The sequence below is a fragment of the Nelusetta ayraudi genome, unplaced genomic scaffold (genome assembly GCF_046127955.1).
Source record: "Nelusetta ayraudi isolate G7.1 ecotype Tasmania unplaced genomic scaffold, CSIRO-AGI_Nayr_v1 ptg000008l, whole genome shotgun sequence".
Taxonomy (NCBI): domain Eukaryota; kingdom Metazoa; phylum Chordata; class Actinopteri; order Tetraodontiformes; family Monacanthidae; genus Nelusetta; species Nelusetta ayraudi.
The window spans coordinates 2,262,337-2,289,039 of NW_027466058.1; the positions used below are offsets into that span (position 1 = coordinate 2,262,337).

The 26,703-nt window shown below is 44.6% G+C and overlaps 6 protein-coding genes across 9 annotated transcripts; 2 read left to right on the forward strand and 4 right to left on the reverse strand.

Annotated features, from left to right (window-relative positions):
- Positions 1 to 145: 145 nt before the first annotated feature.
- adka (adenosine kinase a) lies at positions 146 to 9,801 on the forward strand. 2 transcript variants are annotated; one of them, XM_076018681.1, is made up of 11 exons: positions 146 to 331; positions 2,575 to 2,649; positions 3,979 to 4,032; positions 5,426 to 5,504; positions 5,587 to 5,759; positions 5,862 to 5,970; positions 7,140 to 7,310; positions 7,422 to 7,457; positions 7,539 to 7,653; positions 7,808 to 7,894; positions 8,265 to 9,801. In XM_076018681.1, exons 1-11 carry the CDS (start codon positions 222 to 224, stop codon positions 8,387 to 8,389), a joined length of 1,134 nt encoding a protein of 377 aa, XP_075874796.1. In that variant the 5' UTR covers positions 146 to 221; the 3' UTR covers positions 8,390 to 9,801. The 2 variants fall into 2 exon arrangements, with proteins under 2 accessions (XP_075874796.1, XP_075874797.1); XM_076018682.1 differs by lacking the exon at positions 146 to 331 and adding an exon at positions 1,192 to 1,332.
- Positions 9,802 to 9,825: 24 nt separating this feature from the next.
- LOC142883645 (dual specificity phosphatase 29-like) lies at positions 9,826 to 12,635 on the reverse strand. The gene is made up of 4 exons (XM_076018686.1): positions 12,069 to 12,635; positions 11,005 to 11,195; positions 10,700 to 10,923; positions 9,826 to 10,603 (listed from the first exon to the last, which is right to left on the reverse strand). The coding sequence occupies exons 2-4, from the start codon at positions 11,181 to 11,183 to the stop codon at positions 10,380 to 10,382; spliced, it is 627 nt and encodes a 208-aa protein (XP_075874801.1). The 5' UTR covers positions 11,184 to 11,195; positions 12,069 to 12,635; the 3' UTR covers positions 9,826 to 10,379.
- A 125-nt stretch (positions 12,636 to 12,760) lies between these two features.
- On the reverse strand, positions 12,761 to 17,786 carry LOC142883503 (uncharacterized). Its single transcript, XM_076018419.1, has 5 exons — positions 17,653 to 17,786; positions 17,281 to 17,498; positions 16,979 to 17,185; positions 13,415 to 13,687; positions 12,761 to 13,008 (listed from the first exon to the last, which is right to left on the reverse strand). Exons 1-5 carry the CDS (start codon positions 17,775 to 17,777, stop codon positions 12,773 to 12,775), a joined length of 1,059 nt encoding a protein of 352 aa, XP_075874534.1. The 5' UTR covers positions 17,778 to 17,786; the 3' UTR covers positions 12,761 to 12,772.
- Positions 13,684 to 16,969, reverse strand: LOC142883646 (dual specificity protein phosphatase 13B-like). Its single transcript, XM_076018687.1, has 4 exons — positions 16,951 to 16,969; positions 14,999 to 15,124; positions 14,664 to 14,902; positions 13,684 to 14,161 (listed from the first exon to the last, which is right to left on the reverse strand). The coding sequence occupies exons 2-4, from the start codon at positions 15,121 to 15,123 to the stop codon at positions 13,941 to 13,943; spliced, it is 585 nt and encodes a 194-aa protein (XP_075874802.1). The 5' UTR covers position 15,124; positions 16,951 to 16,969; the 3' UTR covers positions 13,684 to 13,940.
- A 382-nt stretch (positions 17,787 to 18,168) lies between the features above and the next one.
- On the reverse strand, positions 18,169 to 19,016 carry LOC142883644 (dual specificity protein phosphatase 13A). Of its 2 annotated transcripts, none has more exons than XM_076018685.1 (3): positions 18,793 to 19,016; positions 18,495 to 18,691; positions 18,169 to 18,401 (listed from the first exon to the last, which is right to left on the reverse strand). In XM_076018685.1, exons 1-3 carry the CDS (start codon positions 19,014 to 19,016, stop codon positions 18,175 to 18,177), a joined length of 648 nt encoding a protein of 215 aa, XP_075874800.1. In that variant the 3' UTR covers positions 18,169 to 18,174. The 2 variants fall into 2 exon arrangements, with proteins under 2 accessions (XP_075874800.1, XP_075874798.1); XM_076018683.1 differs by having other exon boundaries at positions 18,495 to 18,709.
- LOC142883642 (sphingomyelin synthase-related protein 1-like) lies at positions 18,962 to 26,157 on the forward strand. 2 transcript variants are annotated; one of them, XM_076018680.1, is made up of 6 exons: positions 18,962 to 19,098; positions 22,062 to 22,679; positions 22,757 to 22,852; positions 23,326 to 23,443; positions 23,555 to 23,705; positions 24,273 to 26,157. In XM_076018680.1, the coding sequence occupies exons 2-6, from the start codon at positions 22,066 to 22,068 to the stop codon at positions 24,575 to 24,577; spliced, it is 1,284 nt and encodes a 427-aa protein (XP_075874795.1). In that variant the 5' UTR covers positions 18,962 to 19,098; positions 22,062 to 22,065; the 3' UTR covers positions 24,578 to 26,157. The 2 variants fall into 2 exon arrangements, with proteins under 2 accessions (XP_075874795.1, XP_075874794.1); XM_076018679.1 differs by lacking the exon at positions 18,962 to 19,098 and adding an exon at positions 19,406 to 19,553.
- The last annotated feature ends 546 nt before the right edge of the window (positions 26,158 to 26,703 follow it).

Below are 26,703 nucleotides of genomic sequence, written 5' to 3' on the forward strand. Positions count from 1 at the left end.
AATGTAATTAGGACCTTCACGTTCTAACAACCCCGCAGTTTAAATGTGGGCGGGCTCGATACTTCGATGCGAGGCTTTCGATTGGCGAAAGATAACAAACTGTACACGACGGGCGTGCGCTGCCTGTCGGCAATTACCGAGGGAAAACACCTAGCACATAGCACTCTGCGCGACCGCGTTTTCGTTACCGGCTAAGGTTATAGCAACGTGCCGAGTCAGCCATGGCTTCCGAAGAACCACAAGCAAAGAAACAAAAACTTTCAGAGGAGGAGGAGAGGGAAGAGAAGGAAGAGAAGGACGAGAAGAAGACAGATGAACCCGCTACACTAAGGTGACAAAGGAAATTGTAAAAAAGTCCATGCCTGCAGACTGCATAAAAACAGCGTATGCAGTTCTCCTGTTCTTGACTTCATAGTGTGAAAGACATTATAGCGTTCACATTACTGTGTACGGGGGAACGTTTTCATTTTATTTTTTTTCAATGTAACAATTGTTTTTGGTGACTGTGCGGAAGACCGCGCCGTAAGACGGCGTCAGGGTGAGAAAAGGTCACCGTTTATTGTCCAGCGGTGTAAAGTCCTGTGTTGTAGTTACTCTTCAACGTATAGCCACATGGCTAACGGCGCGATTTCGAGGGCCATGAGGGATTTCACGCTACTGTTGACATGCCGTCCTCTCTCGACTGTTCGGCGCACGGTTGTCTGTGCACGGATGGACATAATGGGGTGAAACGAGACACACAGCTCGCCATGAAGGAGACGCGATTATTTATTGCTAAAGGATAGGCACACTTCTTTGCAAGTGCAAGTGCCGCCGGAAATAGATTACCCCGATGTCAACCGTGTCAACAGTGGCACCGGTTGTAATCACGTGGTCTTCAATGTATTACTTTTTTGGCCCGAGCAGGGCCTACCTTGCAATCTTTAACAAGCTCGTAAACGGCCCTCATTCAACTCAGCTGAACCCTGTGTTGTGTATTTGTCATGTCGTGGTGGTGCATCTCCACCGCTTGTTCCATTAGCACGCCGCTCACGCCGTAATCCAGCCGCAACAAGCGCGGCGGACGGGACTCGGTGATGGGGAGGTAGCCAATCAGAAGGACGTGCAGTCCGAGGCGACCGCGCCCTCTTCCGACTTCGTCCAATCGCCGCGCGGTTTGGAGGCGGGGCTGCGGTTGCAGGGGAAAATCGATCTGATCGCAAAACTGAGCTGAAATTGTGGAGTTTGTGAATGCGCGGCCCCTTTCAGAGCCGGTTTGCAGGTCGCTCAACAGGTCCCGCCGTAGTCTGAGCAGAGAGCAACACGCAAAGGAGACACCATGGCTTCTGTACGGTAAGGAGGCCACGTTGGCTCTACAAGGTGGCGGGGGGCGAATGTGGAGTCAATCGTTGGCTCTGTGACAACGAAATTGGCTGCACAAAGCCAGTAATTATCTGACTGCATATTGTCAGATGCTGTGGCTGTAGGCAATGATAGAGAAGGTGTGGTGTTGTCTGGAGGTTGTCAGCTTTTTTCTGTTTGTGTATAAATATATTTTTTTTAAAAAAGAAGAAGAAGAAGAAGAAGAAGGCTGGATTGGGTGAAATGTCAGTCTCTGCTCACATGGAGGTGGCATCTGTCAGCTGCTGCGTTCACAGCCACCATGTGGCTTTTTTTCCTGAACACTCAGAAGATCGCTGTGCCTTCAGATCCAACTTGTATTTATCAGAAAGACGCCGAGACGTGGATTTGTTTTACATTACTAGCTGCATCATCGTCTGATCAGGTCATACTTGGTTGCAGAAAATCGTTTATCGTCCAAGACTTGGTAGTGGCGGGCGTGGAAGATGTCAAAGCAGAAAAGTTCTGCACGCCGCTCAGAAAGTAATGTCAGTGGTGGAAATGCGGTTTCATTGTTCCTCATTATTTTTGGTTTTCCTCATCACATGACTACAATTTCTTTTAAGGGTTAGAACCCTGTTGTCTTGAGGGGAAAGGACACAGCTGCTGCCATCATGTTGATCTAGTAGTTAGTGTCATAACATGGTTACATGCTTGACCAATTGGATCTTCATTGCCTAACCAACAAACATTCTCTCATAATATGCAGCTGAGTCATCCATGTTTTCATTCTGCATGAACTGCAAGGTGAATCTGCATGATGGCGTGCTCACACATATATGCAAATATATATAACAGATATATGTATGGATGTATATATGCAATGCATATGTGTGTGTCTTTAAACATGCAGTATACAATTTCTATCCCTTGTAAAAACCTTTAAATGTTGACTTCTCCCCTCAGCCAAGACTGCATGTGGTTTTATTTATTCAGTCACAGAGCGTAATGTTAACTGATGCCAAAATAAAGACTAAAAGTCCATTTAGGAAAGTATAGTCCATTTAGGATTCGACAGTAAACAGAGCGCAACATGAACTCTGCGTCTCGTTCTTGTTACACATGTTTCATTAATGTGAGACGAGCTGTTTCGTGGAGGTAAAGAAGGTGGACTTTGCTCTTGATTACGGAATAGTTGTGCTAGTTTTGTATTTTTATTTTAATTTTTTTAATACTATTTTCTTTCTATTTCAGCCCAAATTCTCTCTTTGGAATGGGAAACCCCCTCCTTGACATCTGTGCTGTGGTTGACAAGGACTTCCTGGACAAGTAAGTTAAAGAGCTGCAATCAGATAAAATGCATGAAGTTTAATACGCACACATCACGTGAAGTAATTAGTAACTCTCCAAATGGTAATGTTGTTAACCGGTAATGCACAAATATTGCATAAAACACGTCAAATGCATTCTTTTCTGTAAAATATACAGTGAAGGGGAAGTCGCTGCAAAGCAAAATGAAGTCATGTTAGATTTAATCATGTAATGTCGGTGCAGTCACCTGCAGAGCTGGGCTCACAATAAGAGAAAGAGCTTTTCTAATGTGATTTGATCAATGTAGATAAGAGACAGGGCGGACCTTAACAGAACAGAGCACAGCAAAGGACCGATTGGCATCTTTAAAGCTGCTTGACATGAACGCAGTTGCACTGTTTCTCTTTTTGAAACCATGGCGTCGAGTGGTCCGAGTGAATTAGTGGTTTTTCAATGCCCAGCACAAATTGCCCAGAATGTAATTTATGAGGTAATAATTACTTCATTTTGTCTCAATTTTTTTTTGCTTCATATGTCCATGTAAACAAAAGTAATTAATAAAGAAAAACTGACTTGTTAGTAAAATAAACGCCTTTAAGCATCTTATTGAACAAAACACAAATTTGTAAACGTGCAGTCTTGAGGCCTATTTATTTAGTTTCATTTGCTTAGGGAGGGTCGATAACCGTCAATGCTGCAGTTGTTTTGTTTCTCTCGGATACTTTATGTGAACTCTAAGTGATGTCAGTTAAAAATAGTTAGATTGATCAATCTAGTCGTTTTCATGTGATTAACCTTTAGGCAATGAAACGTTGACCAGCCTGTAATAAATGAACGCGACCAGTGCGAAGACATGGTCGTCTCCTCTTTATTTGGCTACTGCTCTCGTGGAGAAATCCAAGATATTGAGAGTGCTTGTTCCTGGCTTTGTTTGAGTCTTGCCTTCCTGACTCGATCAGGGTAACGGCTCAGGTCCCAGCTCAGAGTCCACTCCTAAAACCTGTTGCGTAAACTTTAGGATTAGCACTGAAGCCGGCCGACTGCATCTCTTGATTTTGGTTTACATTCAGTAAACTGAACTCTGCAGTTGTTTTCTTTAAAAGTGCTGTAATTAATATTCATCCAACAAAGTCATCGCAGCTAATTAAAAACAACCTCAGACACAGACTGAATGATTACATAAAACACTGTTCCCATAAGCTTCTCCACATGATTCGGCATAAGGCCGATTTCTCACTGAAATCATAATGCGGATTTTCTTCCTTTGTGCGTTTCTTGTTGTCTCTTATTTACTGTGACATTTAAAGACCTTTTTCCTTTTCTTTTCTTTTCCCTCCTGTTCTGCAGGTACAGCCTCAAAACCAATGACCAGATCCTGGCAGAGGACAAGCACAAAGCCCTGTTCGTACCTCCCACATTGCACCACCTCCATTTATGACGTCTTGTGTCGGAGCTCTTACACATTGACCAGCGGCAGGGGTTCGTAGGTCCGCAGGGGTCAGAAACCCGCAGTGTTTCAGTCCACACCGTTCTGGAGTGGGCCAGTAGGAACAGGAGCACACCGGCGAAACGCCACGACTGACCCCCGCACCTTCCAAGATAGCCAATAGTAGGAAAGCAGGTCCTGCCACATAGAGCCACTCTCGGCCAATAGCAAAGTGGGACAGTTCACCTCCCAGTCCCTTAGAGACAAGAGTCAGAAAGCAAACATTCAACAGCAGTAGATAAGGAAAAGCCAAATGTGACTGGATCAAACTGAGTTACTCTGCCAGTTTGGCGACACGGGTTTTGTGCGCTGCAAATATTTATTTTGCAAATGGATATGACACAAATGACCTTAATGACTTTTGAAGGGTGTATTTTAAGCCACTAAGGGCGATTCAATCTAGATAGCTCGTATGGATACTTGCGTTTCCCCTCTTTAGCTCCTGCAGCATAGCCTGCACGCACACTCAAACCTGCTCGGTTTGTTTGTTTTTGTTTAGAAACCACACAGGCTGCTATTATTACATCAGAAGCTGAACATTGACTTCACTTCTATTTTTTAGATCATTAGATTGTAAGCAATGGAGCATCACGGCTACATAATCTCCGCATCCCCCCAGATGTTTCTCTTTCTGCAACCTCTGGCCGAGTCTCAGGACCTTTTCGCCACAGTCGGCCTGTTATGCTTTCCAATGATCACACTGCCGCCGGGCCCCGCACAAAAGACACAAACACATGCCGCTGTGTGGGTCGAGACTATGTAGGACATGCAGCGGGGCAAATTAGACCTGCATGCGCTAAGTGCAACACTGAAGAATGGCTTCTTTTATTGTGTTACATAACAGGCATAAATAGGCAAAATGAGTCAGAAGAAGTGGATGCATTGCGTAAATATGTATGTTGTAAAAAGGGAACAATTGCATTATTTCTGACCTGCATATGTTTAAATATAGTGACATTCGATTTTACAAAAGGCTTGAATCATTTGCTTGCAATGAATATCGAGTACTTACTAAAATGAATATCTCTGTACTTTTCTATCTGGACAGGAAAAGACTTGCTGTTCCTTTACTGTCATTATGCTGAGTCAGGCAATTTGGTTGCTGTTTGCAGCATTACTGCATTCCCCCCCCCCCCCCCCCCCATGACAGACAAATAGTCAGCAAATCCAAACTTATCACATTTTTTAAAGGGATGTTTGAAGTTTTGAAAATAAACCACCATAGCACATGGGTTTGAAAGAGTGAACAAACTTTGCATTGACCTGACAACTGACTTGCGTTCATCTGTGTTCACCTCACTATTTCAGATTTGACGAGCTGGTGAAGAAGTTCAAAGTTGAGTACCATGCCGGAGGAGCCACCCAGAACTCCATCAAGATTGCTCAGGTTGGTGTTGACGCAGCACGCTACTTCAGTGACACAGTAACCGCAATGAGTGACCGAGTGACGTTTTGCCCGCCGTCTGCAGTGGATGATCCAAGAGCCGCACAACGTGGGCACGTTCTTCGGCTGCATCGGCAAAGACAATTTCGGATCGATCCTGAAGGAGAAGGCCGAGGAGGCCCACGTCGACGCCCACTACTACGAGCAGGACGAGGAGCCCACAGGGACGTGTGCCGCTTGCATCACCGGAGACAACAGGTCGGTAGAAGTGGGACTGCGGAACATCAACTCGCCCTACTCGCCCTTGGTTGCTCACTCCAGAACCTCCTTTTCTCCTCCCTCCATTCCCTCCCTCCTCAGGTCTCTGGTGGCTAACCTCGCTGCTGCTAACTGCTATAAGAAGGATAAGCATCTAGACCTCGAGGAGAACTGGAAGCTGGTAGAAAAAGCTAAAGTCTACTACATAGCTGTAAGTAGTAGCTCTTGCGCTCTAGGGGTTGGTGATTCTTGGTGTCATATTGTTCTGTGTGACACACCGTCGTCGGTTCAATACGCACTTGTGTGCAGCAGTATTTATGTCTTCTCAAGAAGAATTTCCCTGTGTGTGCTTCTCATAAATTATCTCTGAATTGGCTCAGTCAGAGGAGCTCATGAACGCAGCTTGTCTCCGCTTGCTGTGGATGAGTAAACGCGTCTCACCCGAGCGACGTGCATCACATCTCGACTTTGCACAGCGGGCAGCCTGGAGAAACACTAACTAACTTGTCTAAGCGTGAGCGTGGATTTTCACGGCTCACTATAATGACACGATACACGAGAAGTAGTCGGCAAGCAATGATTAGTCATGAAAATGGACACACTTCCAAGTGCATCTGTTTTGCTACCTCGTAGAGCTGTTCAGTATTCGGCTTTTCTTTTTTTTTGCATGACTGTGTGTGTCAAAGAGCCTGCATATAAAATGACAAACGACATTACAGGAGTGTTTCCTTAAAGGTTAAGCGCGTGATATTTAGAGATTTTTAGAAGAAACAGTGACATCAAGTGGTTACATTCTAGATTGCAGCATTCACCCTCTCGCCCTCAGTTTGCCAGTGAACTGGGGTGGCCTACGCACACACACACCCGGACACCTCGTCCACCTTCTTCTTTGTTGGTTTATTTGAGGTTGCAAAGCATTCCCTCTAAATACAAAACGCACTGTCATGCGGCCTGGATTGTCCACACCAAGCTTCTTTAGAAATATAGCTGTGCAAGAAGGCAGCTAACTGGGAGCAAGACCCTGCCTCTGTTTATTCTTATATATAAATAGGAACCATTTCAAGAGTAGAAAAACAAATACTTTGTTGTTGTGCGAGTATACACACTTATTAATGTATTTATGGGAAGTATATTAAGCTTTTACTAATCAGGGCAAATATTACACACTGTACCTGTAAGGTTCCGAAAGGAGGTCAATTTAAAAATGCTGTTGAAAACTGTCTTTGCGCCTTTAAAATTGCTCAAATGGTATTCAGTAATTTTTGGCCAATGGCATTGGTGCACTCTTATCACACTGTGCTCCCCTGCTGGATTCATTTGGCCACAACGGGATATAAACAGCAAGTTCAGCTGTGATCCGGTGTCACCCTTTGTTCCCAGGGTTTCTTCCTGACCGTCTCTCTGGAGTCCATTCTCAAGGTGGCCAAGCACGCGTCTGAAAATAACAAGCTGTTCTGCCTGAACCTCTCGGCGCCCTTCATCTGCCAGTTCTTCAAGGACAACCTCATGCAGGTCATGCCGTACGTGGACGTGCTGTTTGGCAACGAGACAGTAAGTCCAAAGTCTTCGGGTTACATTCGCTGTTTGTTTCGCCTCCCTGATGCAAGGCTGTGTGCGGGTCAGTTGTGTTTAAAAACCTTGATTCTCTTTTTTTTTTCTCAGGAAGCGGCTGCGTTTGCCAAAGAGCAGGACTTTGGGGTGAGGGGACCGACGAGCCGTTCTTACATTTGCTCACACACCTGTTGATAACGTGCTTGTAACGTTTTGTTTTGCCTGCAGACCAAGGACATCAAGGAAATTGCTAAGAAAACCCAGGCTTTACCCAAAGTGAACGCAAAGAGGCAGAGGATCGTAGTGTTGACCCAGGGGAAGGAGGAAACCACAATTGCACAGAGTAAGAAATATACATATATATATATATATATATATATATATATATATATATATATATATATATATATATATATATATATATATATATATATATTTAGTCCTTTTCAACTTTACTTTTGTGCTACGCCTGACTCTTGTCCCTTGTCTGTGTTCAGAGGACAAGGTTGACACATTCCCAGTGCTGAAGATTGACCCCAAGGACATCGTTGACACAAACGGTGCAGGTGATGCGTTTGTAGGAGGTACGAATCTTTGTATATATAAATCCTATATATATAAACAAAACAAATCATATATATAAATTAGGGCTGTCGCGTTTACTCAAACTCCTTTTAACAGCAAACAGCACACACGATTAAAGCCTAGTTCACACCAAAGGCAGAAGGCGCCTAACAATATCTTGTTATGTTACATATAGAGCAGGGTAAAAACAATGAAGATTAATTGTGAGTTAACTCAGGACACTAATCCGATTAATTGTGATTAGATTTTTAATCGATTGACAGCCTTAATTTGAATATATATATATGTGTACACGCATATGTTTTTTGAACTGCCTTGTTATTGCCCGTTTCCTGAGGATTCCTCTTAACCGCCCCGCTGTCACCGTAGGTTTCCTGTCTGAGCTCGTCCAGGAAAAGCCCCTGGAACGGTGCGTGAAGGCGGCGCACTACGCTGCCAACGTCATCATCCAAAGAGCCGGCTGCACCTTCCCAGAGAAACCCAACTTCAACTGAGGAGTTTTCAGAAAAAATCCTCATCCAACGCCAAAACCTCAAATCTGTTGCACCGCCACCATGACTAAATATTTCCACCATATGTTTTGCAACTAAACTCAATTCTAATACCTCACCACTCCCTCCTCCTCCCTTTTTTTTTTATCAGTTCTCCGTCCATCACGTAGACCTGCAGTTATCAGGGTTTAACGCCTCCTCACTTGTGCCTGTTCATGTTTTGTCCACTTGGGGTCACTATAGCAGCCAAAAGCTGAGGAGAGTTCTTTTGAAATAAGCCACAGGATGTGATCATTTTCAGACACGTGACAGATGTTTGGAATTGTTCCTAAACCCTATTGTGGCTCTAACACTGCCAACAATGAACTGAACATTTGACTCAAGGGCTTTTGTTCTGCCTTGTAGTTTTCTGTAATGCAGAGATGGAATAACGGCACAAATCTTAATCCACAAAGGAGACACACTCATGCATGTACACGTAGGCCTAAAACATACGTATATATTATAACATATAAGATAAGCTTACTTAAAGGAGGTTTTACATACTACAATTTGAATTTGTAGTGATTTTTTTAAATCGTGGAAAAACAAGACTGATTCTTAATTTTCTCCTGCGCAGTTTTTCAAATTTTATTTTATATGTGCCAAAATCTGTCCACCAGGTACTGTGTTTGTTGCAAATAGTCAGTGTGGGTCAGTGACACATGCAAGTTTTGTCCAACCGCCATCCTGAAACCAAGCTCAGAAATCAATGTTTTAATTTCCGGCCATTTTTTGCAGAGGGTGCTCCGACTGCCTTTTCACAGTTTCTCCGTCAATGCTTCAGTGTTTGCAAGACTTCAAGTGTTTTGTGTGAACCTGCAAAATGTTTTGCTTTCCTGCAAATAGTTTTACGATCTTGAAAAGGGCTGCGAATGCAGTGGCAGTGAGCAGCGCATCTTCAATCCTCACGCGAGGTTGCTAACATTGTAATGCTACGAATATTGCTTGGGCATTAAAACGGGACTTTGATCTTTTTTTTTTTTTCTGAAGAAGTGTCCTGTGTTTTCTGCTGTTGCATGTTGTCTTGCAGTATTGTGAAATATAGTCTCCAAACCTCTCGTTTTCTCTGCTCAGCTGTGTGTACAAAAAGCAGGAAATGTCCAGCGCCTCGGATATCCGAAGCATGTCGAAGATGTATGTATTGAAAATGTTTGTTCGAGCCCTAGCAAAATTCCAGCCATGGCCTAAAGCGTTTTGTGCTGGTCTCTGAATACTTGAATGCAATTACTCTAAATATAACAGCTGCGCACCTCAAATGAAGCATGTTTCCCTCGTGTAAAATGCACCATAAAGCCTTATTGTGATGATTTAAGGTGATCATGTTTTGCAAGACCGTTGATGCCTAAAATTTCAAAATAAAAAAATTAACAACATTGATTCTCTTGTTTGTGTTTTATATATTAAGGTATTTTTTTTAGAAGGAGATTGAGTTGTAAATACAATTCTGTGTAAAGGAGATGCAAAAAAATCCAATATTAGTCTTTACAATAATAGATCACATACCGTGTTTGTACAAGATACTGTTACCTTTACCTCACTCTGTTTGTCCAAATATCCTGATGTAACATTTGCATTAAACGACCATTAATCAGCGGTCAATAAAACTTCATTTTTTCCATTGGTTTGGTGTTTAAGGAGTTCAATTACACACATGAAACACATTTTTAAGAAATAATGTAAATACAGGAATTACAGCCTGCGGCAATTTTATAATATGGCATTTGCACAATTTTAGCTCCCTGCTGAAACAAAATGTAAACACAACAACAATACAGAACTACACCTAATCATTACATTGACGCACATAGATAATAATAAATACTGTGTTTGCTGCAAACACTTCTTTTTCATTTGTTACTTAAGTTTTACCCAAAGACCTTTTCAAAACTGATACAAAAATGTTTACAATATTTACAGAAACAAAAGCATTTCACAGACATCTGTTGTAGTATCATTGCTCGTGCTTCTCTTTCCTCTGCCTCAGCCGCTCCTCTTGCAATGTGATGTCCAGGGCTCGGAGCTGCTTGAGGAAGCCGTGGTTGGGCAAGATGCAGCGCCGCTGACGCACATGCTCGATGGCGTCCACCACAGAGAGGCTGTGCTTCATCATCAGGTAGGCCAGAACCAGAGTGGCTGACCTGCTGCGACCCATCACACAATGGACCAGCACTTTGTCTAGAGTGAAGCAAAGCAGATATGGATGTTTTATTCATCAGTCGCTGAGGGAGGAAATGAAGATTTCAAAGGATCTGATGAATTCCTTAGACTTACTCTGTGGCTGACTCAGGGCTTCATGGATGAACTCAGTCGCAGGATCGAAGAATTGGGAGATATTGAAAGTGGGTTTGTCATCGGCCTCCACGCCAAAGTACTGGATGCCCAGGTCACTGTAGTAATCGGCACCGGTCAGCACATTGTTCCACTTTCCCTCCGCTGCATTGAGAACGTGCGTCACCCCGAGCTCCTTCAGGTGTGGCCGCTCCAGCGCCGTCTTCCTGCAACACTCAGCACGCTTAGTGTGAGGCTGCCACCAGCACTTAAGTTGCGTTTATTACACGGTTCTCGTATTTACTCACTCATCCCCAATGTACACGCTGGGCCAAACCAGGTCAGAGTGTGTATACGCAGCCCCGGAGCCGCTCCAGAACAGCTGCTCCAGGTCTAGTGTCCCTGGTGTGATGTAGTCACTGTCTGGGTCCACCCGCACCGCAGCGTACGGGTTCCTACTCTTTGACTTCACCGCGCAGGAGGACATGGCTTCCCTGTGCTGCTCAACAGCATTTACAAGGGGAAAATATTTGCATTAATAGTAAAAGTGTTAGAGTCTTTAATTCATAAACTCTGATGGTTTGAGCAATTATACATATGTCAGCCAGGAAAAGAAAATGTTGAATAAATATTTAATTTGTATAAATACTTCTATACATTTAGATACTTGCTGAGGCCAAATGCAACTTTGCATTAAGCTTGTTGGTGTTGAAATATTTATGCACATTTTTTTATATCTGCTGTTCGTATACATTATTTTTAGCTGACTGTATTAAAGGGAAGAACATTTAAAAAATATCTCAAATACATATAAACGAAATAATAAAATATAATATATATTTTTCTCTATCTTCGTTTTCCTTAAAAGATAAATTGGTTTAGAAAGGATTTAAAAGTCCCCCCAAGTTCCGGAAGTTTTGGAAGCAGGCGTCACTGACAGCGGTGAAAGTTATTGACACAGTCACACAGTGAGTGTCTTGGAATGACAATAGGATACAAAACTGTAAAGAGCCACTAATAAGGTTTACATCGTGAAAATAGAAATCACATCTTGTTGAGTGAATTGGACAAAAACATGCAAAACATAGCACATCTACTTTTCATTCTCTTTGATTTTATCCTCATTAACTTACATGTAAAGTCATTTGCCAGCTCGTTTACATTCACTTTTATTGCTTGCAGTCATTAACAGCTAATAAACACAAAGAAGAAAGAAAGAAAAAACGAAAAATGAGTTTTCACCTTTGGTGCTTCAGGACTAGAGGCACACTGTGGTGATCTCAAGGTGGCCATGACCTCTCACACACACACCTTTTCATTCTCTGATCAACCATCCCAGCTGATAAAACACATGGATTAAATGACAGCTCACCTCTTCCGGGTCTGAAGAATCCTATAATCTGTTTCGACAGAGTGACACAGCAGAATCGTCACTGGTCCTTGGTGCACGTGTATGAACTCTCAGTGTGTTTTGAGTACGAGTGTGTGTGTGTGTGTGTGTGTGTGTGTGTGCGTGTGTGTGTGTCTTTCTATGCATTCACTTCCCTGGCTGGCAGTAGGTATGAAGACAGATCTGAAATAGTAACTGCTCCCTCAGACATTGCGTTTAAGACGATATTTTTAGCTGGACTTTTAGCACCTGACTTTTTACAGCCTCTCTCTCTCTCCCTCTCTCTCCCTCCCTCCTTCTCTCTCTCTCTATAACTCTGTCTCTCTCTCACACACACACACACACACACTCACACATATACACACGCACACACACAGCCCTCCTGCTGAATCTTGTAAAGAAAGTGACAAAACTTTCATTAAGCCTTCAAATGAGACAAAAAATATATATAAGATACGGTGCCGTCGTTGCTTCATTGTCACTGGAAGAATGCGGTCAAGTGTGGACAGGTTTGTGAATCACCCAGCATGTCTGTACAGTTATTTTTGGGTCATGTAAAACTGGACCCAGTCACTTAACACATTTTAATCACTGCGGGGAGAGTCACTGTATGAGATTGTGTTTCTTGTGAGAACTGAAGCCAATGAGCTCTCTGAGAAAACAAGAGAAAGTTTGCGTCTTTGAGTTTATTGTGACAAAGTGTGAGTGCGGGCCTCCTCTGCGTCCCGTCCCCGCTGCCGACGAAGACTCAGTTCCAGCTTCCTGAGCTGCTCCAAAAACCCAGTGTTCGGTCCAATGTCCCGGTTGAGACGGACGGCAGTGATGGCCTCCGTCAAGGAGAGGCCCTGGTGGATCATCAGGTAGGCGAGAACCAGCGCTCCCGAGCGGCTGACGCCCATGGCGCAGTGAACAAACACCTTTCCTGAGGACAGGAGGGTTGAAAAACAAGACAAACTAAATGCTCATGAAGAGGAATTAAAGTCTCTTAAGTAAAAATAAATTGGGCCACTTTAATTATCTTTGGCACTGAAGGCAGTAGTTGTGTCCTCTCATGTAATTAAAAGACCAGTGTGTAAAATTTAGCTTGATTTATGACTTTAGCGTGAACTCACAGTACTTAAAAACTAATTTGGTTCTCCTACCCTTAAAACGGTTCTCATATAAGAATATACAGAGCAAGGCTCCTAAATAACTGCCATTTTGCTCCCGACTGGCAGTGCCCTAAACATGAAATTTCCTGAAATACTGGGCTTCCTTACAAATTTTACACACTGGCACTTTAAAATTACACGTTTCCACAAATGTTGCTCATTCCACTATTTGCTGACCATTCTTCTCTAAAGCGTCGTCCATGAACTGCGCTGCGGGCCTAAAGAAAGGCTCCAAGCTGAACAGCGGATGGTCTGCAGCTTCCACCCCGTGGTATTCCACCCCCAGTTCGCTGTAGAACCGCTGACCCGTGTTGATCCGGTATCGTCCCGCAGCAGCGTTCAGCACGTGGGTCACGCCCAGAGAGGACAGCTTGGCCTTGTCTCTCGCCACGGACCTGCGGGACACACAAACTGCCAACGAGCCGTGGCGCACGCGGGAAGAATTTGCGACTGATTGTTTTTATTTTCAAGTTTGTTTTTCGCACTCATCTCCGATGTACAAGTTGGGCCACACTTGATCGACAGCTTCCAGCGGCTTCCTGTCCGTCCAGAGAATTTCTCTGAGTTCTTCCAGGGACGCCGTTTCCTCTCCGCTGTAGCAATAAAAATGTATGCGTCTGCTTCTATGCATGTGTGTGTGTTTGTGCATGTTTGTGCGTGTCTTCATGCTCATGTGGGCTCTTTTCATTTGCATGCGTCTTTTTTACAGGGTCTGGGACTGTCTCTGTCTCCTCCTCTGCCTCTCCAGGCTCATGTCGAGGCTGCGGAGCTGCTGCAGGAAGCCCGGGTTGGGAAAGATGTCCCTGTGCGGCTTGACGGCGGCCACGGCCTCGCGCAGCGTCAGGCCCTCGGTGATCATCAGGAAGGCCATCACCAGCGTGGCGGAGCGGCTCACTCCCATCAGGCAGTGAACAAACACTCGACCTGCCATGGGGGATATTCCATTTCAGCCCCAAATACTAGGGATGCACCGATACCTATTTTTAACTAAATACAAGTACTTGCTTTTCAGTAGTCACTAGAGTACTAGAGATGGGAGTAAGTCACACATGTGCAAGTCTCAAGTCTTAACCCTTAAGTCTCAAGCAAGTTCCAACAGTGGTGAGAATCAAGCAAGTCAAGCAAGTCACAAGTCATACAAAAATCAGTAAAGACAACATTCAATATAAACTATTGCCATCATTACTGTAAAATCACCTGATCCTGTTTCAAAATAAAACAAATTTTCGAATGCAACAATTTAATTTTTCAAAAAGTAAAGTCCTTTCGAGTCATCTGTGTAAAGTCTAAGTCTAGTCTCAAGTCATGAAGACCAAGTCAAAGTCACGTTGAGTATTTTATCAGTGTTAGTACCGATACTTGATGCTGGTATCGGTGCATCCAAACTATTTTGTCTAATGAAATGAAATGCAATTTGGCGACTTGCCTCCCTGAGCCAGTCCAGCTCTGATGAATCGTGCCGTCGGATAAAAGAAAGGACTGAGCATGAAGTTTGAAGCGTCGTCGGCCTCCACGCCGTAATAATCCACCTTCATGTCTCTGTAGAAACGCAGCCCGGTGTTGACGTACAGGCCATGCTGGGGGATGTTTGAGGGTCTGTGGGCAGCGTTCACAATGTGAGTGATGCCCAGGCTGTGGAGCGTGCCCTTGTCACGAGCCGCCAACCTGCATAATAATAATACGAAAAATAGAATAGAAACTTTATTTTCACCCCGTGCATAAAAACATTACAAAATGTTCAGCACATATATAGGAACATACTCATTGCCTATGTAAAGGTTAGGCCAGACTTGGTTGAGATGTCCTGTCGGCTGCCTGCCAGCTAGCAGGAACTCCTGCAGCTCAGTGACAGAAGGAGGCTCAAAAGGCTGATACCTGAGGGACATACTGACATACACACGCAGATGCAGAAAGAGAGATCAATAGGGATGGTATCTCAGATCATTTGCTCCCTTGACAAGCACAGAAATTGGAAATGTCACTGGGGAGAGGTCTCAATATTGGCAGAATGCCACTGTGGTTTGTGGCTTTCTTTTTAGGTTACACACTACATTCTGATGCATGACTGATCAGCAGATGAAACTAATTCTGAGTAAACGTGCTGTATTTAATTGCAATGAACAATTCAGTTTCTAATCTGCAGTCCAATCTTAAAATATTGCAATATTCAACAATATAAAACTTTTAAAATATTAAAAGAAAGAGCCTTGTCATTTTAGCCTTGTCAATTTTCATACTGAATATTATCATTTACAGGCAAACAGTTCTTGAACAGCACAGAGACTTGACTTCCGCCTCTCTCTCACTCTCCCTCGCTCCCAAGCAATAAACTCACTGCAATGGAGCCTTTCTTTCGGCTCCTGGCGCTTTAATCTTTTCCTTTATTGTCATTATGGGACGGGGAGGGGCCGGGGTGAGCAGAGGCCCCTGGGGTCTTTCATACGTTCCATCTCATCACAATGCATATCGCAATACTGCCCCACAACAATAACACGATCCCCGTCAACAGCCTCGTCAGCCAATTTGCGTGAATGTGACCAGATGGAAATTTTAATTTTTTTTCAGTGTCTACAGCCTGTTAAGTTATTTGTCACTTAGTTATATCTTTATTTATGATTGGCAACCTTAGTTTGTTTATTACTTTTCTCAATTCATTACAAAGTATTAAGTTGTTTGAAATGCTAATATCTCAACCGTTCAAAGCACAAAGGCAAATGCAATGTTTGGTGTTCCGATATTAACTTGCACAAACAAAAACAATGAGTAAAGCTGAAAAATCCACAAAAAAATCAACCGACCAGTGAACCTTTGCCTTCCCTGAATTATCTGAACTTACCTCCTTCCAGTGCAGCTTGTGGCTCTTCTGCCGTGCTCACCTTTCTATAAAAGCTCTATAAAAGCTCTTACAGGCACACATGTAATGATGAGCCGCTGCTTCCTTTTATAACTCTGTAGTCACACACTCAGTGGTGGCAAAATATCTGACACGTTGATTAGCTGCAAAATTTTGACGCATTTAATTGTGTCAGATAACACAGGTTAGTTCTCGTGAACATCGCAGCGAACGCGTCCTGTCAATCTTCTCGTTTGCTCAGTTGCCTATAGTCCATGTCTGCAGGCTTGTTATGTAATACATCACCGTGCTGCATTTGACTGTGTTGCTATGCCCACCGCTCTGCAAATAACCAACCTCACCAGTGATGTGTTAACTTCAGCTGGATCAGTTGTTTGTCCTGTGCTCATCTTATGTTTAAACACAGGGTGACAAGAAAGACTCACATTGTTTTTGGTCAAGTAAATAGCTGCAGAGCAGATGAAGGCAAAACATTTAACTGGAATCTGTACCGTCAAAGTAAAGCAACTGACTAATATTTTACAGACAGCAGTTGTATTTCCTTTTTTTTTCACCATCAGTAGTACATTGTCAGTGTGGACAATTACCAAGTCTTTATTATTATATAACTGTTTTTATTTTCAACTTTCTTTTTTCAGGCTCATCCACTAAATCCATCAAATGGAAAAATCATGAAATGTCAAGACAAGACTTAAATGTATATTTACAACATTGCACAGTACATGCACGTCGGTGCTAGACACAAAAATAAATAGTGGTATCAAAATATAATATATTATATATATATACATAATATATTGTTTTTGTTTGTTTGTTTGTTTGACCACCCATATGTATAACTACAGTATTTTACACATACTTTTTAACACGTGGGTTATAGCGTCAGAGAAGAGGACATAGCCTCCGTTTGAATGTCAGCTGGTCGTCCAACTTGAGGAGGAGAGAGAGAAAATGTTTGTTGGGGTATATGGGCCGTTTCTGTCCGACGTGCCTCAGGGCATCTCTCAGAGTGAGATGCTGCCGCAGCATCAAATATGCCAGGACCAAAGTGGCTGATCGACTTATTCCCATGATGCAGTGCACCAGCACTTTCCCTGTGGAGCAGTATAGAAAATAGATAACGCTTGTGCCAAACAGAATGTTCCTTTTGCATTATGGAGACAACATATTTGAGGCTGACACACTGTACCGTCTTTGTTCTTCAGGGCTTTGTGTATGAAGTCGGTGGCGGGTTTGAAGTACTGGCCGAGGTCAAAACTGTCCGAGTCTTCTGCTGGGATGCCGAGGTAAACACAAGCGTCTCCATAAAAGCTCTGGTCTCCGATGCTGCCCTGCTTGGAGTGTGCTGCGTTCAGGACATGAGTGATGCCCAGGTTATGTAATGTCTTTCGGTTCTGCGCCACAGCCCTGGGGGAAACACACGGCGCAGACGGGAAGAAATAAAGGTGCAATATCAGTAAAACAATAGCGAGCGAATAAGACACACATTATTTACTCTCTCTTTAGGGACCCGCAAACAATTCTGCGAGCCAGCCGCCTCCGGTTATGCCGAGACACTCACACATTTCCTATGTAGAGGTTGGGCCAGACTTCATCCACCGGTCTGAGTTCCAGGTTGCAGGAATCCAAGATGTGCTGCATCTCTTTAATGAGCCCCAGCTCCTGTTGCTGTTTGCTGGCTGGCATTCTCCGTGCACAGCGCCCATCCAGCGCTCCGCTCCCACCGTCTGCGCCCACCGTCAGGTCACCAACGCAGCCTGTGGGGGGTTGGGGGGGGGGGCTGGCCTCGAACTGAGAGACACGAGCAGGTGGCTGTTTCCAATGCCGCCCAGCTCCAAAATTAGATCTCTGTGTCCGATGATTGCTCTCCCCTGGCTGGAGGCAGAGTTATTTAACGTTGCTGCGACATTGATTAGTCCGCGTTCACCATTTGCCAAAAGCTCTGGGACTCTTTCAGCGGGGTCACGCTGAGCGAGGACAAAGGGAGGGGAGGGATGGACCCGCCATTTAGTGTGTGTAGGCAGAATGGTACAAATGGAGACGGTCTGAATGTCGTCAATGAGGACATTGACTCGGGCTGACTCTAAATGGGGAGAGTTCTATTTTGTGCTTGTTGTGTGGGGACGTCCTGCAGCTCTCTGTCCAGAGCAATGAGCTGTTGCATGAAGCCTCTGTTTGGAAAAATCCAGCGTTTCTGCTGCACGCAGCGCACCGAAGACAGGAGAGTGCGGCAATGGTGAATCATCAGGTAGGCCAGGACCAGCGCTGCGGAGCGACTCACGCCCACAGCACAGTGCACCAACACCTTTCCTGCAGATCAGAAAAACGAAGAAAACAAAAACTTGCTGGTGGTTCCAAGCACTTTTTGGCTCAGCGAGGGGAGGGACCTCGTCGAGCTTTTACCTCCTGAAGTCAGAGCCTGGTGAATGAACTCAGCAGCCGGGTAGAAGAAAGGTGAAAGGTCAAATGTTGGCAGGTCGTTGGCCGGAACTCCAAAGTATTTCACCGTGGTTCCATAAAAATCCTCGTTTCCCCTGCAGCACAGTTTCCCGTGCGCCGCATTCAGCACGTGGGTGACGCCCAGCTGCCACAGCCCAAATCTGTCGTGGGACGTAAACCTGACTCACATTGTAATTGTTGCTCGAGCGAGAGTTCCGACAGGTACGTGAAGTTAGGCGAGAGGCGGGGAGAAGATACTTACATATCACCCAGATACAGATTAGGCCACACCTCATCGCAGTGGCGACAGGAACGGGCCGCTGCATGCAAAACCTCCTCCAGCTCCTCCACAGACGGGATCAGCCGCGGCCCGTTTGTGCACTTGTCTCCTTCATCCTCTGCGTCGGTGACGCTTCTCCGCTCCAGGCCGCGTGGATGACACCTCGTCGCCGTGACAGCGTCTGGAATTGGTTTTTCGTCCGTCATCCAAAGGCTCCGCTGGTGTCAAGCGTCTCTGCCACACTTTCTGCTGCTGCTGCATCACTGGAGCTCTGACAGTCATAAACAGGTGGCGCATTTTGGAACTCAGACAAGCTCTTGATGATGAATGGAAATGTGTTACCTCTCTCTCGACTGGTTCTCTTTTATCCTATAAATATCAAAGTATGTATTAGGAAAAACAAAAGAAAGAAAGAAAGACATAAAGAAAGAAATAGAAATTAGATTTTTTTTTATTATTATTTTTTACTTTCAATGAAAAATCGCACATGGAAATAAATGTCGCCTTTCTTATTTTGGCCAGCAGAGGTCAGTGCATTTAAATCGGCCTGTTCTTCCTCGCCGCCGTCGTTGCGTCGCCAACTCTTCCTGTTTTGGCGTTGCCTGACAAACTGTCAGAAAGCATGTTGGACGTGAAAAAGTTGGCCGAGCGGACACACAAACACACGTCGCGGCTCCGACGTGTGGCAGCTCAGTGACGGCGTCTTTTCGAAGGGACTCCGGGAAATTATCAACGTTTATAAAGTAAGTCCGAAATGACCAAAAAGGTGGGGCTGGACTTCGACGCCCTTTAAAGAAGTTCCATGGTGTTGTTGCCGCTGCCACCGGGACGTCAACAACAATATAATAGTCGCTCTCCCCCATATATGATTTCATTTCAGTGGTTGTTGACCGGTTGCTCTCTGTGGTCGAGGGACTATGCGTCCTTTGTCACATCCCTCCTTCCCCGTCTTACTCTGTCACGCGCGTGCGCGTGCTCACGGCCGTGTGTCACCGCCGTGTGAGTGAGTCACTGGCAAAGCCGACCGGGGCCAAATCTGGCTGACATGGCACTTTGTGGAGTCCTGAGGTGAAGGCTGAGCTTTTAGGCGGAGAGGCGGCGGGATGTCGGCCGTGTAAAAGTTGTGGCTGGTTGAAAACAAGTGGGATTTGTCTGTGAGGAGAGGAGAGCTGAGCAGCCCAGGTGAGTTGCTGTTACCTCAAGTAGATTCGCCTGAAAGATACATATATTTGTTTTTTCCGATCTGGATCCCTCAGCTGCAACTTGTATTATACTATTATTAACTAACTGGTGGCCGCTTCTTCAGAAGTAGTGTGTCACTTTTAGGTGTGGGTGTTGACATACCAGTTAAGTCAGTTGAGAGCTCCTTCTTCTTTACAGAAATGTAATGCAGATTCTGGGTTTCTGGGTTAAGTGGGCAGTTAATGAAAATGTACATTTCCATTTATTTTGAATGGGCACAATGGAAAAAACGAGTTTAAAATATGTTCAGTGTGATGTAAGAAAACAGTAAGTGTTCAGACATTGATTCAAATTGTATCAGAATACCTTTCTTATCATTTGTTCAAATCCCAATTAGCCCAACACCGAGGCTTTTTATTGATTAGCTGTATAAAAATATTTGGCACCTATAACAGCATTATTCATTCAAAAATCCTTTTGTGCCAGTTCAACTTAATTCATCACTGTAAGCAGCAACCTGGGGAAGGTTCCTTCTACATCCACATTGTGTCAAAATGAGGAAATGCTGCTGCTCCCCGAAGTTGTGCAAGCTGCTAAATTGGGTGAGAATGGTTGTGCGTCTGTGGTTGTGTCATGCAGCAGTCAGCACAGCCGTCATACATTCAGCGTCGACCAAGGCCTTGCAGACCTTTGGAGCAGCAGTTAGTGTGCAACGAGCGGCAGCGTGGCTTGCTTATCTCAGGGTCGAAGGCGAAGGACGAGGGCAGAGTGTTGAATCAGTTTTTCGGTCGGTTCGGGCGAAGGTTCCTGTACGAGTAATAATGTCTTTTGTGTTCGATTCAGTCAGCTGTTTTTCAGTGGTTCAGTGCGTGCCATGTACATCTTCCACTCCCGGACGCAGTTCATATCGTGAACACGACGCCGGTGGTATGATGTGTGAAGCATACCACACCACCGTAGCAGACTTCAACACTGACCAGCATCCTGATTAGTCACATTCCGGTCACGGCTGTTTCAGCAGCTGAGCGATGCGTCAGTTTGTTTCAGGGATTTCTTATGCAAAACAGCTGCTTTTGGGACTTGTTGCAGCTTTATGCAGTTTTTTTTTTTTTGTGAGACTGAAGCAAACAGAAATTATCATTCTGTTTGTGTTGTCTTTGACGACGTCGCCGCATTTCCTTAGAAGCAGCAGTGAAAACTGATTAAACATTGACGCATGGCTTTATGAAAAACTGAAATGAATATTGATCATGAAAGTTGCATCAAGCAATTGGCTGTGTGACCCGAGGTATTGGTCACTAATCTTCTGTCTTGGAGGATGTCTGTTAGAGGCTTTGGGAAATGTTTAGAAGCTCTATTGATCATGGCGTAAATATTCACTAATTAAATTAAAATCCACCCCTCAGTGTTTTCATAAGATAATCAACTCAGCCGTTTGGGTCACTGACGTCTGCTTTGTTCTGACGTCTGTTGATGTCCGTTGAGTGGGAATCTAATCTTTGGGTTTTGCGCCGTCTTGAAAAACAACAGATAGTCGCACCTTGTATCGTCAACATGGGGAGCGGTCGTCCTCAGTCGCTCATTCAATGAGGTGTCAGTCAGCGAGTGTCACACTGATGAAATCCACATGTGAAAGCATGAGGGGGGTGAGAAGTGCCTCATCATTAATTAGCCTCATGTTTAGAATATTATACTGCACTATTGCACTATTATTACTATTACTACTATCACTACGATTATTATTTTACTGATGTCATTATTACTACTACTGTTGTAGTATTATTATATACTAAATGGTATAGTATTATACTTTGCATTCCATTGGTTGTAATTATATTATATTATATTATATTATATTATATTATATTATATTATATGATATCATGGTATTGCTTCAAATGTGCAACTTCAAACATTTTTATGCCACTTTTTAAAGTCTTTTTTACACTTTGTTTATTCCTTACATGCGCAGTCACATCAGGTTCTGCCACACCAACATTTCACTGTCAATATGACAGACGTAACGAGTAAAAATGTTTAAGTCTTTGTCCTGTCCGCACCGTTTGCAGTGGCATGGCCTCGTCGGAGGAGGCGGTGAGCGCCTGGAGCTGCCTGCAGGTGGCCAAGTGGCTGCAGGACGAGGGCTTCGGCGACTATGTGGACCTCCTGTGCAACCAGCACCGCCTGGACGGCCTGGGCGTGCTGGCCCTGACGGAGGCCGACCTGCGCAGGCCGCCGCTCGGCCTCACAGTGCTGGGGGACATCAAGCGGCTGGCCGTGGCCCTCCGCCGCCTCCAGAGCCAGAACCGGGCCCAGCTGGAGGAGCTCGGCCTTCAGGCGGCCGCCCTCTCGGTCAACAGCGTCGGGCCGGGCTGGAGGTGCAACGACGAGGATGACGGCGGCGACCGCGGCTACGACGGCACCGAGCTGCGGCTGAGGAGCGTCGGCGACAGACATCGGCACGGCGCCGGCGCACTGCTTTGTCAGACGCACTCCAACGGAAGGTGCAGGCAGCAGCAGCGGCAGCAGCTGGCCGGCAGGCTGGACCCGGAGGTGTGGAAGACGGCGCTCAGCGCCCTGTACGTCTTCTCCGTGTGCGGCTTCACCGCGTTCGTCATGGTCATCGTGCACGAGCGCGTGCCAGACACGAGGACCTACCCGCCGCTGCCGGACATATTTCTCGACAGGTAGGCGCACGCGTGGTTCGTGCTTCATTGTAAACATGTTATCTAATCTAATCACCCATGTATGCGTTCACAAACAGCGTTCCCAGAATTCCTTGGGCCTTTGCGATGGCCGAAGCCTGCGCCGTTATCCTGTGTTACATGTTCCTGCTCATCCTGCTGCTCCACAAGAACAGGTAGTGTGCACGTTTAGCTCACACCTCTGTAAAGTCTTGGTTTATTATGGTGTGTTGCATAGATAGATAGATAGATAGATAAGAGAAATTTACATTTACAGCAGCTTGAAAAGGGAATTAGTGTAATAAAAGGCATGCAATTTTCTAAACTATAGTATAAAAAGAAATAAAAGTATGGCATTAAACATAAATATATCCATATATAATATACAGACATTGCAGTTTTGCATAATGACAATGTGTGTCATACAGTTGTGCAATGGGGTCGTTTTGACATTAAGTGTTGCACAATTTGGAAAAGAATAGAATAGATGTACTTTATTGATCACAAATTGGGAAACTACCCTGAAATACAAAATAAACTATACAGGAATTTCAAGAAAGAGTCAAGTGAATCTACATACAACAAACAAACAGGAGCAAGATGTGCAAAAGGCACAGCTGAGTGATTTTCCCATTTGTCTCTCTGTCAGGTCCATCCTCCTCAGGCGGCTGTGCTCTCTGATGGGAACCGTGTTCCTGCTGCGCTGCTGCACCATGTTCGTCACCTCTCTCTCCGTGCCCGGGCAGCACCTCAAGTGTGCCAGCAAGGTGGGACACACACACACACACACACACACTAGAGCGCTGGTCAGTGGGATCAGTCTCCCTCTAGTCGCTGCAGTCCGGCTGACAGCGGGCTGCGTTCCTCTCGTCCTGCAGTCCTACGGCGACACCCTGGGAAAGATCCAGCGGGCGCTGGCCATCTGGAGCGGGCTCGGCATGACGCTGGCCGGCGTCGAGACGTGCGGGGACTACATGTTCAGCGGGCACACGGTGGTCATCACCATGCTCAACTTCTTCGTGACAGAGTGTGAGTCTTTGAGCGGAACGTCGCGCTTGTTAGTCTTGATATTTTTCCGTAAAGTTTTCATTTAGAGCCTGTTGGTAAAACCTGACTTAGCCGAGCGCAAATAGCTTGAAGGTCCTTCGATATCATGCGTTATGTACTAATATTTACCAACAACACAGTGAGTTTGTTCATCCCTTTGTTTTTCTTTTCCTTCCAAAATTGCTAAAATACAATTCAGTGGTTAGATGGAAGGAGTTTTTTTTTTTTTTTGGCTCGTTTTGGATTAGTGCGGACTACTATCCCACGTTTGAATCACCTCCCACCAGACTCTGGAACAGTGGGCGCAAAAAGAAATAAATGATGCCTTTGTGGGCGACTGCATTTGCATTTGTATTTACAAATATACAAATCAGCAGCAGAAGCCCTGTGGGGTTTTAGCAGTGCTGCGTCTCATTTTCCATGTACACTGTTATGCTCGGGCGTCAGATCATTAAGATGATTTTGTGGTTCAATTAGCCGGGATTACTGCGAACGACACGACAGGGTCAAACTCTAATCCCGCCCTCCGACTCGTCCTCTGAATTCCAGACACGCCGCGCAACTGGAATCTCATCCACACCATCTCCTGGGTTTTGAACCTGTTCGGCATCTTCTTCATCCTGGCGGCCCACGAGCACTACTCCATCGACGTCTTCATCGCCTTCTACATCACCACCCGCCTCTTCCTCTACTACCACACGCTGGCCAACACGCGTGCCTACCAGCACAGCCGCCGGGCGCGCATCTGGTTCCCCATGTTCTCCTTCTTCGAGTGCAACGTGAACGGACCCGTCCCGAACCAGTACCACTGGCCCTTTAACAAGCCCGCCTTCATGAAAACGCTGATCGGCTGAGATCCGTTCAGAGGTCAGGACACCGCAGCGTGCGCACGCACTTTAATACTTAGGCTCGATGTGGGAAAAACATTCTGCTCGACAAAAAGCTACTTTCTGTTCCCTTATTCATGCATTCGCTCGTCGCAAGCATGTTCAGCCTCATGTAGCTAAAGCTAGCAGACGGTCCACGTAGCTTCGAGCCCCGAGAGCAGATTAAAGGATTGTAAACAAAGAGTTTGAAAAATGCTCTTACGCTCCTGTTCGGTATTTATATGTGTCAGAAATAGATTATGTTGAGAAAGGTTTTTGTGCTAAACCGCTGTAGCCGTTGGAAGGAGACATGAAGCATCCATTCTTTTACTTCAATATTAGAGTTAAGTGGAGCGTAATGCATTATAATACTAGAGATGGTTAATGTGTTTCATCTTGAGGAAACGGCAGCCTGATACCAAGTTAATTACCTCCTGCTTCTGAGAAGGCAAGGCAAATCTTATCTATACAGTGAAGTGTTTGACTGTGATCTTGAGAAGGAAGCAAAAGTGCAAACACACCTGTCGTAAACTCTCGCACTATGCTCACATGTCCATGCAGACAGAATCATTAATGACTCCATGACTTTTTTAATAGTTGCATATTTTTCTTACATTTAGCTAAACCAAGATTCTCACCTTCTGTCTGTCAGTTTCTAACACATACGACATTTATCTTCTGATGTTCAACCATCGACTAGAACAATATGCAAAGAACAGCTTTGAATTTATCAGCCCACAGCCGCAGGTATTAATGGAGCCATTGAGCTGCAGGTTTCGATCTTTATCTCTGGGATATTTCATCTTTCGTTAATGATTTTTTTTCATTTTTTTTTTTTTTTAAATGTGGCATTTTTTTTTCATTTCTAAACCTATCTTTTTTAAAACTGTTTTGGTTTGTGTCGGGGAAATTTCGAGGCTGCACCTGCTTGGTGAATTCTACCAAAGAACTATTTTTCCTTTCTATGCACCCTTGCCAATATTTCCTGTTCTCTACTTGAAGCTTTGTTTCCGTCTGAGTCATGATGAACTCTTAAAATGATTATTATTTCTTAAAATTCTAAGATTATGTTAATGTTAATAATGTCACATTTGTTACTTTTTATTTGTGATGGGTAAAAGGAAAATGATGACGCTGGATATTTTTCAGTCTCCTTTGTTTAAAGTATTTGACTGTTTCAAAGCACAAAGACTGACTTCTGCTCATTTGGGGTGTTGACAAATTGCCACGTTAAAAATATTTGTGTTGGTTGTTTACTCGGATGCAATGATCCAATTTATATCTTGTCAATTGTTTACAATTTATGGCTTAATTTACAATTAATCCAAATAATAAATGTTTACACTAAATCGTTGTTTTTTTAAAAAAAAAAAAACAATGCTCATAACTCACAACATATATATGTCGGTATGTACAGGTTTAAAATCAACATAATTCAATTTAAAGAACCTCTGGTATAAACTCAAAGTAAACTCGTGAAAAGTCATGAGCTCTCTCTTAGGTGTGAAAAGGACCTGCTTTATTCCTCTGTTTTTCTAATGTGCCTTTATAATAAAAAAAAAGTCTTATGTTTTATTCTTTGAGTTTGTTTTTTTATGTGTGTGTGTGTGCCTGTCGGTCCTTGGTGCAAACACGTTGGCGATGGCTCAGGAGTGTGAGCCGGTAGCAAATAAGAGTGTCAAACATCCTGAATGGACTGCATACAGACAATACATCACCGTCTGAAAAAGAGCACGCAACCTTGACAATCACAATACAAAATGGACCGGCTCTGTCTGCTGTTTGCGCGTAAACACCTCCATCCAGTGCAACTCCCAGGATGCAATGGAGTGCGCCTGCCACTGCGCGACAGCAGAGCTCAGTCCTCAGAGGCTCTCTGGCTCCCACTCAGAGCAGCCAATAGCACCGAGGCTCACTCTGTTCCAAGCGATGTGATGATGTGATGCTCGGCTCCTCCAACTCTCACCCTCAGTGGATACAAACCTGTTCACATCTGGCGTGGCGGTGGAGCGTCCATCCAGCCGAGCATGTAAGTGACTTGTTTTTTTCCCCATGTGAATGTTTTTTTTGTATGATGCTGTTCACAGAGGAGTGCACTTTGATAAATGATGTGA

Coding starts and splice junctions, on each gene's coding strand:
- LOC142883645 (XM_076018686.1), bottom strand. CDS start 11,183: ATGTCCTCCTGCGCGGTGAAGTCAAAGAGTAGGAACCCGTACGCTGCG. Junction 10,924..11,004: donor AGCGTGTACATTGGGGATGA/GTGAGTAAATAC, acceptor TGAGTGTTGCAG/GAAGACGGCGCTGGAGCGGC. Junction 10,604..10,699: donor AGCCCTGAGTCAGCCACAGA/GTAAGTCTAAGG, acceptor GCTTCACTCTAG/ACAAAGTGCTGGTCCATTGT.
- LOC142883646 (XM_076018687.1), bottom strand. CDS start 15,123: ATGTCCCTCAGGTATCAGCCTTTTGAGCCTCCTTCTGTCACTGAGCTG. Junction 14,903..14,998: donor AACCTTTACATAGGCAATGA/GTATGTTCCTAT, acceptor ATTATTATGCAG/GTTGGCGGCTCGTGACAAGG. Junction 14,162..14,663: donor AGCTGGACTGGCTCAGGGAG/GCAAGTCGCCAA, acceptor CCCCCATGGCAG/GTCGAGTGTTTGTTCACTGC.
- LOC142883644 (XM_076018683.1), bottom strand. CDS start 19,016: ATGACGGACGAAAAACCAATTCCAGACGCTGTCACGGCGACGAGGTGT. Junction 18,710..18,792: donor AATCTGTATCTGGGTGATAT/GTAAGTATCTTC, acceptor AATGTGAGTCAG/GTTTACGTCCCACGACAGAT. Junction 18,402..18,494: donor CCAGGCTCTGACTTCAGGAG/GTAAAAGCTCGA, acceptor TCTGATCTGCAG/GAAAGGTGTTGGTGCACTGT.
- LOC142883642 (XM_076018680.1), top strand. CDS start 22,066: ATGGCCTCGTCGGAGGAGGCGGTGAGCGCCTGGAGCTGCCTGCAGGTG. Junction 22,853..23,325: donor CTGCTGCTCCACAAGAACAG/GTAGTGTGCACG, acceptor TCTCTCTGTCAG/GTCCATCCTCCTCAGGCGGC. Junction 23,444..23,554: donor ACCTCAAGTGTGCCAGCAAG/GTGGGACACACA, acceptor CTCGTCCTGCAG/TCCTACGGCGACACCCTGGG.
- adka (XM_076018681.1), top strand. CDS start 222: ATGGCTTCCGAAGAACCACAAGCAAAGAAACAAAAACTTTCAGAGGAG. Junction 4,033..5,425: donor GAGGACAAGCACAAAGCCCT/GTTCGTACCTCC, acceptor TCACTATTTCAG/ATTTGACGAGCTGGTGAAGA. Junction 7,458..7,538: donor CCAAAGAGCAGGACTTTGGG/GTGAGGGGACCG, acceptor TTTTGCCTGCAG/ACCAAGGACATCAAGGAAAT.
- LOC142883503 (XM_076018419.1), bottom strand. CDS start 17,777: ATGCCAGCCAGCAAACAGCAACAGGAGCTGGGGCTCATTAAAGAGATG. Junction 17,186..17,280: donor AGCCCTGAAGAACAAAGACG/GTACAGTGTGTC, acceptor ACTGCTCCACAG/GGAAAGTGCTGGTGCACTGC. Junction 13,688..16,978: donor ACGGAGGCTATGTCCTCTTC/TCTGACGCTATA, acceptor AAAAACAATCAG/TCGCAAATTCTTCCCGCGTG.